The following is an 11,388-nucleotide window of genomic DNA, read 5'->3' on the forward strand; positions in this document are numbered from 1 at the left end:
AATCCATATATTTACCGAAAAGTTAAAAAAGCACTATTAAATCTTAATATAGCTTTAGATCTTTTCCGGAATAAGGCAAGCTCTTTTCCGGAATAAGGCAAGTAATCCGGAATGGAGCCGATTAAAGCGATACACGACTCATTCTAGAACAAGGACGACTCGTTCTAGAATGAGGCAAAAATGTTCCGGAATATCGTGTATACCGGTATCAGTCGGAACAGCTAGTATATCTTTCAATATTTTTTCAATATTGAACTAATATCAATATCAATATCAATACGGCCTCATACTAATATTGAATATTGATAACACCACTGATTTTGTGTTGCACATGGCCGAGTTTGGACAACGTGTCCGAATAAAGCATATACCTTCATTAGCCTTCAGCGTCGCTCGCCAGCGACCCACGAACAAACCACCGAAGCCTCCAGGCAAGAACTGGGCTCGGGCTTTTGAGAAACGCCATCCAGAACTCAGGGCGCTGGACTGGGACCGTTACCACATCTATGACAAGGTCGTGCACTAGTTTGAGGTAATCGGTAAGGCACGTCAAGACCCAACTATCCTACCCGAGAATGTCTATAATATGGACGAGACTGGGGTCATGTTAAGTATGCCTAGTTCTGTCAAGGTTCTTATTAGTAAGAATGATATGCGAGGCTATAGAGGCGCGCGTATAAAGCGCACAGTAGTGACCGCTATGGAATGCATAAGTGCGGATGGTAGGTATCTAAACCCTGTGATCGTCTGGCCGGCATCAACCCATAGAGCAAACTAGACGACGTACCCCACCCTAAATGGCACTATACATACCCTAAATCTAGATATACCGACTCGGTGATTAGCTTAGAGTGGCTCAAGCGTATATTTAACCCTGAAACAAAACCACGGGCAAAAGGGAAGCCACGAATACTTATCTGGGATGGCTTTGGAACGCATGAAACCCTCGAAATCTTAGAGTTCTGCTTCAAAAACAACATCATCCTATATCATCTTCCCTCCCGCACGTCCCACAAGCTACAGCCTTGTGATACTGCTATGTTTGCTCCGCTTAAAGTAGCCTACCGTGATCAGGTTGATCGATTAGAGCGAGGAGGTATAGGTACAATTGGCAAGCAACATTTCACCTATCTATATAGCCCTGCAAGGAAAAGAGCTCTCACCGAAAAAAACATCCTCGCAGGGCGGAGAGCAAGCGGTTTGTATCCCCTCAATCCCGACAAAGTACTCAATGATATTCCAAAACCAGTTCCCGAGCCAGCCAGCCCAAAATCAGTTACCGAAACAACTATTCCAACTCTCAAGACATACGAAATTAATCTTTATCAGCAAGGTGAAGTACTCCAAACACCAGTAACGCCAGGGAGCCTTACACTATTGTATAACCTAATGTCGATCCAGATCAGATTTCAATACCACCGTCTTACTATTTTAGCTGCTTACTTTCGTATATCTTACAACTCAGCTGGGTACCCCTACTACCTGTCTTAGTTAAGTACACCTACCTCATGTATATATAGAGGCCCTAGAGCTACATTTAATAAACAGAGTTCTTATTCTTTTCTTACAATCGGTGCACAGACTACTGATCGACAGTTATAAGCCCGGGTAACTTGCCATATTGCACCTATTTAACTAATTAATTTAACTAATTGTACCCCTTATTAAATACTTTATTTGTACTTACAAGCACCTTTTAATATAACTTCTTAAACTACCTAAGCTATTACTATAACGGTAATATTATTAAACCAAGCCAATTGGGACGAATGGATTAACCTTATTAGGCTTTAAGCTTAAATAGAAGATATATAGGAATACGTTAACCCCTTAACTAAACAGGATTAGTTACCCTATTTGCTTAAACTAGTCTTTCCTAGGCTTTAAGATGTAAAGACAGGAATAACCTTATATACAACTCTCTCTAAGGACAAGAAAGACGAGCTTTAAATTCTCCGTAAGAGGTATAAGATAGTAGAGAAGGAATATAAGAAGTAAAAGGCAGCTTCAACCTCCCTATAAAGCTATATTACTAGTATAGTGGCCAGGAACCTTAACACCTATATACTGGGTATTAACTTAGTATATAATACCCTAGTGGCTCTTAAGGAGAGGGTTGCCCCTACTAATATAGCATACGAGCTGTACCTATCTACTTAATATACTAAGGTTAAAAAGGGCCTAAAGAACCAGAACTTTAAGGCCTAGTTATAGCAGTAGGAGAAGACATATAATAACTATAAAAAGATTAAATTGCTAGACGTATACGGCGACCAAGCAATTAAAGATTTTTTAATAGTAGTAGAGCCAGCATTACTAAATTGGGCCTTAATATAGAGGGTTAAATTTAATAAATATAACTAGGCTAGTAACTAGATAATATTTATAGATTAACTAGTTAAAATATATTAGAACTATTAACAAATAAAAACAGCTTAGAAGAGAAGAGATTAGCTTAGTACTAATATAGTAGGCTTCTAGGGCGAGTTAATTAACGGAGCTTATAAGGACGAAACTTCTAAAGTACCTAAGGATAAGGCTCCTAGAACTATATTATCTAGGATATTATAGAAGAAAGACGCTCTATTATACTACTATAGAGATATTTACTAGTTTCCGGACTGTCCTTATATTAACGAATTAGTTTAATTAAAGGACTAGAAATTGGATAAAGTCATAACTATAAAACTTAAGGAAAGGATTATAAGCGTATTAAATTAGACTAAGTTAAAAATTAAGAAGATAAGGAAGGAGGCTTTAGGTAAGGAAGCTCTATAAAAAAAAGCCGTACGGAACCTAGACGGAAGTTAAAGGGAAGATAACTATGGTATCTTCGCCGTATATTAAGTAGGCGCCTATAACGCAGGTTCTAACTATAAGCTATATAATAGCGTTATTCTTAATAACAGAACCATAATATACGTTATTAACGATTAATTAAGATTTGTTAACTAGCTTTAGCTAAATAATAACTTTATATACGCCAGAACGGGCCTAGATCTAGTTAAGGGTATAAAGATATTAGTAGTTATAATCTAAACGCTAGTAGACCCTAAGAGGATCCTACTAGCTAACGTAGTATATATACTAGCGTTTTATACGAATTTGGCCTATCTAAACAGGTTTAACGATATGAATATATAGTAGGATAATAAAAAGAACCTACTATATTATAAAGACGATTATAAGACGTTTGCCTATTATAAATAATATTATAACTAAAACACGCTTAAATATAATGAGCTAAAAGCCTTATTTATAATCTAATCGTAAGACCCCCTTTCTAATTAGGAAGTAGTAGGAAGGCTTTAGTATAAAAGACTAGGTTATATAGGACCTAATATAATTAAGTATATACCCTAGGAGGTAGGTAGTGCGAAGCTTTAAGGACTAGCGACGATTGACTGTAAATTCTATGCTGTCAGCAAGGCTTACGAAATTGTATTAAGAAGAGTACCTATTAATAAGGTAATAAGGCCCTTCTACTAAGTGCATATTAACTTATTCCCAGAGATTGTAGCATATAACGGTTATATCTGGACGATATATTTTTATAACGAATTTCTATAAATAAATAAAGTAGAGACCTTTGCCTAAAAGTTGTTGTTAACGTAAGCAATTATACGATATTAGAATAGGGTAAAGCGTCGCTATAATTAGAAGATTATGGTTATCTAAGTTAATGGCGAAACCTCCTTTAGTAGCGACTTCTATAGTTGGACAAACGAAGAAAGAATTATAGTAGAGTAATTGGCCCTATATATAAAGTCTTAAAACGGTTCTACTAAACGTTTTAGAAGGGTAATTATTATTAAGTCTTATTATATGCGAATTAAAGCTTAATTACTAGAAGAGCTTTAGCTAGAGATTATTAGAGCTGCAGCGTATTTAATTAATTAGATATTAAATGCCTAGCTTAGCGAGATAACACCTTTTAAGAAGCTTTAGTTAGTACTAGAGCTCTTACCACTAAAGCTAAATATAGCTTATTTACGTGTATATGGCTATAGAGCTTACCCGCTTAAATATAACCTCCTATCTATTATTTACACGCTTGCGGAGAAGAGGATTAATTAATCTGATTGGTGGGTACGGGCTCAAAGGCATTAATTGAGAATGGGTATATTCGCAAGGCCATTTACAAGGAATTGCCCTGCCTTAACTAAACATAATGCCTATAGACCCGTGCGCAAGCATATCGCTATAGTATCTATTTATAAAGCCTAAAATATGCAACTAAAAAAAAAGGTATAGGTAGGAGGGAAAGCAAGCAAGCAAGGCTTAATTTTGTAAATGTTAATGATATTAGTGTTACTAAGATGCAGGGGTGCTGCTGCAGTGCTCGCTTAGCCATATAGATATATTTATCTATTATTTATACGCTTGCGGAGAAGAGGATTAATTAATCTAATTAGTGGGTACGGGCTTAAAGGCATTAATTAAGAATGGGTATATTTATAAGGCCATTTATAGGGAATTACCCTGCCTTAACTAAACGTAATACCTATAGACCTAGAAGCGCAGCGCCCGTACTACACAAGATAGAGTAGGGGAAAGAAAAAATAAAAAATAAAAAAGGGGGGGAAAGGAGAGATTTAAGTTAATATATTAGAGTGCTAAAATAGGCACTCCTATACGCCATTATGCCTAAATACCTTCGCCTATTACATCTAGGGCGAGTAATAATAAGAACGGTATTGGCGTTCCATATTAGAAGTTTATACTTAGTTGGAATAGGTCTTTTAGGGATAATAAATAGTAAAGCTAGAACGCTTATAAGGACTACCAGCCCAGTTATTATATTTAGCCGTCTATAAAACCGTTATCTTAAGCGTATTAAGTAGCACCTTTCCAAAATAAGTATCCGTTATAGAGCTTAGAGTAGAGGCTAAGAGCGGCAACTCTATACTTTAGCTTATTCCTAACCGCGTAGCTTATAAAGGCCGATCTCTTAAAGTAAAAAAAAAGGGGCGTTTCTGGGTTAAGGGTTATTTTTAAATAGGTGTTTTATAGCTTAAACTACGTATTTAGGTTACCTTAAAGCGGCAATTATAATTAAAACTCCTTGGTAATTAACGTCCGTTTTACTACACTTTAGACATAATATTATATAGTCCTCTGCTAGCGTTATATCGTTTCTAGTATATTTTATAGCAGAGAAGGCGTAGCTATCTTTTTAAGCCTTAGTATAGGTAATCTCACCTAAATAAAGGAATCCTATAAAGGCCGTAGTAACGGCAGCGTTAAAGTTAAGATCCTTAACGGATTAGGCATTTAGGGTAACTAATTAGGCGAGGATATCTTTGGTAATTAGTAATCTTTTAGCTATAGTAAAGGGATTTATAGATATTGCACCGTTTAGGATCCTTTTAATAATAAGATTATTAAAGACGGAGGTATTATAATTAGCGTTAATATAGTAGGATCAAATTACGGAGACGTAGGCTCTAACTATAGTAGGCTTAATATGGCTTATTCCTAGACTAGCATTACCAAAAATCTATTAGGTAATCCATTCTCCTAGGTAGTAGAGGGGCGCTAGGTACTTCACCACTCTATAAAAGTCGCAGTAGCCCTCTTAACTCTTAATTGCGGGATAGTATAAATCTCTTATTCTATCGGAGAGGCCGTGCTATAATAGTTGGCCGAAGTATTTTAAGGGGGCTTTTACCTTAATCTAGAAATTAGGTAGGGGGTCTTTAAGAGGGACTAGGTCTCCTATTTTAGCGTTAGATTAAATATAATAAAGAAGCGTATAGTAATAGTAAATTAAAAGTATCCTAATGCGGGTATAGTAATAATACCCTATCGCAATTAAAATAAGATAAAGTATTAGCTAGCCCGTTTTCTATAGAGGAAACCTACTCTGTATAGAGCATAATATTATAGGCTATAGCTAGTTAGAGGATTTTATAGAGCGGGTAATTACCTAGTCCTTTTACTACCGTATTCTAGAATCCTAAGAGTGCTACTATATTATCCGTATAGATATAGACTAAGCTATACTCCTACTACATTACCTAGAGCTAGAATAAGGTCGTAATTGCTTAGACCTCCCACTTATTAATTAGGGTAAGGCGGTGTTCTACATTAGGGTAGCAGCTTAAAGAATTATTTTAGGGTAGAGATACCAAATAGGGCGGCTATATTGTCCCTTAAGAATCCTTAAGGAAGAAGAAGGCCCTATAATTAAGAATCCTAGATATATCTAAGAAGAGATAGAATTATTTTTAATCCGTATTATTAAAGAAGAGAATACTATTTAAAAGGGTAAGAGTATCCCTCCACTATAATAAGTCTTAGCCAAGTTTAGCTGTTAGCTGTTAGTAAGGATAACTACCTACTTTTATAAAAGTAGAGATAAACTCCTAGATAGAGCGGTTGTATAAACGCCTAAGCCTAATTACCTAGGCGCTCTAAACAAGTCTACTAACTAGTTTTTAACTTTAAACTAGCGTTAGGGATCTACCACTTAACGCTTTATTAATCTCCTTAATCGTAGTAGCCTATTTTAAAGGAGAAAGACACAGCTTAGACTTTAGAATATCTATAATATAACCTAGGACTTTAGCCGTAGTGCCTTTAATATTCTTTAATTCGTTTTATAGGATGCCTAATTTATTACTTAATTAGTTATATATACTAAGCAATTAAGGGAGAATAGAAGCGTTAGAGAGTATAAAAATAAAGTTATCTAAATAGTACTCTAAGGCGGCGTTTGGGATATATTAAATAAGTATCTAGTGAAATCCCTCCGCAAAAAAATTAAATAAAAAGGGTGCAGTTTAAAGGCTAAATAAGAGGCAACGTTTAAAATACACTACACCCTTCTAAGAGAACCCTATAAGGCGTTAAGCTTTAATAAAAAGTAGGATATTCTAAAAGGTGTCCTTAATATCCCTCTTAATAATTATATAACTACGGCCTATATATATAACGTGTTAGAGAACCTAATTAACTATTAAATATTATAGTATAGCAAATGCTATAGGGATTAAGTTATTAACAAATTGGCTAGATAGTAAGGATAAGTTATAAATATAGCGCCATCCCCTATCCGCTTTAGGTACTAAACCTAGTAGTAAGGATATAATAGGAGACATTACTATTACAATCCTGCCTATATCTAAATCGGCGCTAATCTTCTCTAAGATTAGGACCGTATTTGCGGCTATTAAGGCTTAGTTCTTTTAGGAAAGGAGCTTAATTTCTAGGTCTGCCCTAATCTAGCATCTAAACTTTAAGATACCGATAATATTACGTTAGAGGTTGCTAGGGTACAGGGATAGATAATGCCCCCACGCTTAAATAATTAAGGGGGAGGGAGAGTCCCATAGAGAAAAGGAGGGCAGAAAGACTAGAAATGATGGTATAGTATTTAGCCTACCTATACTATAAGGGTAGAGCATAGTTTTAGTGGAGTGTAGGTATAGCTTAATAAAATCCTCTTCCTTCTCTTCCTTTTCCTTATTAACACTTTCCTCTAATAATTACTACTTATAATTCCTCGCAGTATATAGGCTACCGCACTTACTGCAGGTATATGGGAACTTGTAATCCTTACCTAGGTTATACTTCCCTCTATTAAAGCTATAATAGGTCCTTAAGATATTAGTACTTACTTACGCGCGTTTTAAGATAAATGCGGATTTATAAGTATTAGGATTATAATAGATATCTAGGAAGTTACTAGAGATCTTTTAGTTAGCTAGCTCTAACTAGTTTTTTTAAATAACTATAAAGTAGTGCTCTAAGGCTATAGTTATTAAGGGAGTAATTTAGTAGGTGGCAGATAGCTAGATAACTTAATTATAGAATGTAAGTATTTAGGGAATAAGATCTACCGAAAGATTCTTATATATAACGATTAAAATTATTATATAGTTAAGGAAGCCCTCTACCTACACTTTAACGGACGGGTAGTCCTTTATTATCCCTTCTTTTAGTCTTATAAAAAGGACGCTGTTAATAATAAGGATATTATTTTAAGGCTTAGACTAGAGCTAGTATATCTAGAGGCAAGAGAGGTTATTAGGTAAGAAAGTACCCTAAAATACCTTAAGTATCTCTTTATTTAGGACGCCAGGGAGGAAAATATTTAGGATATTAGCTATAGATAGGAGCAACTTACCCAGTTTATTAATTGGGGTTAAGGATAATACTGCTGTAGCTAATCTAGCTATTACCGTAGCGAGGCTTAATATATAGAGTTTAGTTGCCTAATCTTCCTATTCTTTTTAAACGTGTAGTATTTTAGTACGGTTTTCCTATTCTTAAAGAAGTCTTATTTTTTAGTTAGTTGCCTAGTCCTTAACCTTTTTTACCTAAGCTCTTCTAATCCTTAGGTCTTTCTTATATAGTTACTAGAGCTATTCTTTAGCTTTTTTAGCGGCTAAAGTCTCGCGTTAAGCCGCGGAGAGAGGCGCTATTATAGAGGATAGAGACTGTGACGCTAGCGTATCGCCTAAAGGTATAGGGGAAGGTAAGGGAAACTAGTAGGTAATTTTTAAGGAGTTTAGCTCGTCGAGTGTGTTATTATTGGTTAAGTTTTTAAGGTTTTTATAGATAATTCGCGAAGGTTTAGACGAGCGTATAGGTCGTTAAGTTATTAACAGCAACAATTAATTATTAGAAATTAAGTAAATAAGGCATTAGCTCTTAAATGAGACTAATATAGAAAGCAAGCAAGCAAGGCTTAATTTTATGAATGTTAATAATATTAGTGTTGCTGAGATGCAGGGGTGCTACTGCAGTGCTCGCTTAGCCATATAGACATATCTATATAGTTAAAAGCTTAAGCTAAGAGCTTATATTAGATACCTAGTTAAGTACTAATTAATAAATATCTTGGCCGTTAAAAACGGATTCTGCACCTGTATGTAGTGACGGCTACAAACCTAGGTCTTCGAAGTTCAGACCTAGAGCCAACGCAGAGACGTTGCACAGCGCGTATAAGTAGGACCTGGTGGTTATATGCGTCATAGGGCGTAGTAAAAAGTTTTCACATGGGATAGTAAGATCTCGAAAACCACTACTAACGGTACCCCTTTACAATATAGCCACTAGTTCTCCTACCAAGCACTTATATAATCTAACGTGGATAAACAGCTTTTAAAAGCATCCCCTAGCCCCCAATGGAAAGTATTAATAACCTTATATTAACGAACGAACGAGCGTATAAGCGAATAAACAAACGAGTAAATATACGGCCCCTCCTAACCCCTAGGGCAGTCGCCCGCGGAGCATACGGTCACTCGCCGTTTTTAACTACTAAATACTACCTAGCAGCTTAGATTGCGACCTACGGTTTTCCCTATCTCCTTTCAACGGAGTAGTAACCCTTAGAGAGGGCCTAGCTGGGGCCTAGGCATAAAAGATACCCAAATACAACACAATATCCCGCTCGCTTATCAGTATTACGGTGGTTAGAATGGATGAATCCCCCTTACGCCTTTAATAGCTCTAGGGGGGGGAAGGTAAAGCGTATATGGCAGTGGTCTATATAAGAGATAGCATATAGGGGATGGGCAAGATATGGGATATAAAGAGACAATAAGACACAGCAATCGATTAGTAAGGCCTAGCTGGGACGTAGTAAACCCTAGCTTTAATAAGCTAGAGAAGGAAGTAGTAGTTCCTAAGGAGTTTAAAACATCTAAGGAGGAGGACGTGCAGTAGGCCCGTAGGGCCGCTGCTACGTGCAAATATGGCAAATCGGGGTTTTTTATCCTACTAAGGCTGCTTATAGGGTTTTTCCTCCCCCAACTACAGGGTTTTCTTTATGTAAATTATAAGTTTTCCCCCCTGTAACGGAGTAGTCTGCGTGGGCCAAGATAGGATCCGTATCAGATGTTAATCAAAGAACTACTACTAATAAATATCTTTAGGGTTTATATACCCAGCGAAAAAAAGGTAATTTAAATAAGAGATATAATATTTAATAAGCAGTTGCTCTATAACAATAGTTAGCTAGATTTTATAAATCTACTCTAAAAACGCGCTAATTAAATTTTGGAGGTAATTAATGTGTTATATATTAATAAGATACTTTAGGAAGAGCTTAACAAAACGTTAGATAAGGACGATAAGACTTTAAATAAGACTTAAGTAGATAATAGTAGAAGTTAACAGGTAGATTCTAGTAGAAATTAAGACTAGGTAAATAATTAAGGAGGCTACCTAAATAATACTCGACTTATCTAACTTACCTTAAGGAGGCAGATAGCTATAGAGCACTTTAGGCGGCCTTCTACGCAGGCCTAAAATATTATAGAAAAATTTATTATAATAAGCTACTACCTCTACCCAAGAACTAGAAGGAGCTTATAAGACACTAGTATAGGGCAGATTTCCTTACTACTGCTATAAAAGAGTACACTAACCTAAAGGTTTGTGGAACATTTAAGGTCATAGATAAGACTTTATTAGTTAAAACGGTGCCTATAACCTAGAGATTTACCTATAAAACGGATACTAATAGATATCTAACGAAGTTTAAAGCATAACTCTATATAAGAGGCGATTTATAAGAGTCGATTTATAAGGACACTTATATGGCGACTTTAGCAGCCAAAGTCTTTAGAGCTCTCGCAGTAGTTATCGCAGTATTTAATTTGGACGTTTAGTAGGGCAACGCTGTTAACGCGTTCGCAAACAGCTTAATTAATAAAATAGTCTATATTAAGTGTCTAGATGGATTTACTATTAAGGGCAAATATTTACTACTACGTAAAGCTCTCTACGGACTTTAATAATCGCTGCGTCTTTAGTATAATAATTTAAGTTAGGAACTAACTAAATTAAAATTAAAACCTATTAGCGGAGAGCTGTGTCTCTATTATAACAATCGGGTAATTATATTCTTCTATATAGATAATATCTATACTATAAGTACTAAGGGGAACTAGTTAGAGCTTCTAAGCTTTAAAAATGCGCTTATAAAGAAATATAAAATAAAGGACCTAAGTAAACTGTCCTAGTTCCTAGAAATTTAAGTCTTAAGAGATAGGAGTTAAAGGAAGCTATAGCTCTATTAAGACTCCTATATTAAGAAGATTGCTAATAACTTTTATTTCACTAATATGCGCTCTATTAGTATACCTATAAACACTAACAAGCTCCTACTAAATCTAGAAAAAGCTTTAAAATAAAACACCTACGTCTACTAGAGGATAATTGGCTTACTCCTTTATATAACCTATATTACAAGACCTAATACAGTAAGAGCTTTAAGCAAGCTATTAGAATTCCTACGAAATCCCTTACCCCTATACAACGCCGCAGCTTGTCAAACAATCGCCTACCTATATTAGACGAGAACGCTCGCAATTAAATACTTAGGGCATAATATAGGGAGTTAAGTCTTTACGGGAGCAAGTAATATAGCAT

General features: G+C 35.6%; 2 protein-coding genes across 2 annotated transcripts; both read left to right on the forward strand.

The window, feature by feature from the left end:
• Positions 1-319: 319 nt before the first annotated feature.
• Positions 320-526, forward strand: K441DRAFT_565220 (uncharacterized protein; the record flags this gene model as incomplete). Its single annotated transcript, XM_067643689.1, has 1 exon — positions 320-526. A coding segment is annotated over one exon (207 nt), but the record flags the coding sequence as incomplete, so codon positions are not given.
• Positions 527-778, forward strand: K441DRAFT_565427 (CENP-B protein; the record flags this gene model as incomplete). Its single annotated transcript, XM_067643700.1, has 1 exon — positions 527-778. A coding segment is annotated over one exon (252 nt), but the record flags the coding sequence as incomplete, so codon positions are not given.
• Positions 779-11,388: the final 10,610 nt, after the last annotated feature.

The sequence above is a fragment of the Cenococcum geophilum genome, assembly GCF_001692895.1.
Source record: "Cenococcum geophilum 1.58 unplaced genomic scaffold K441scaffold_26, whole genome shotgun sequence".
NCBI lineage: Eukaryota > Fungi > Ascomycota > Dothideomycetes > Gloniales > Gloniaceae > Cenococcum > Cenococcum geophilum.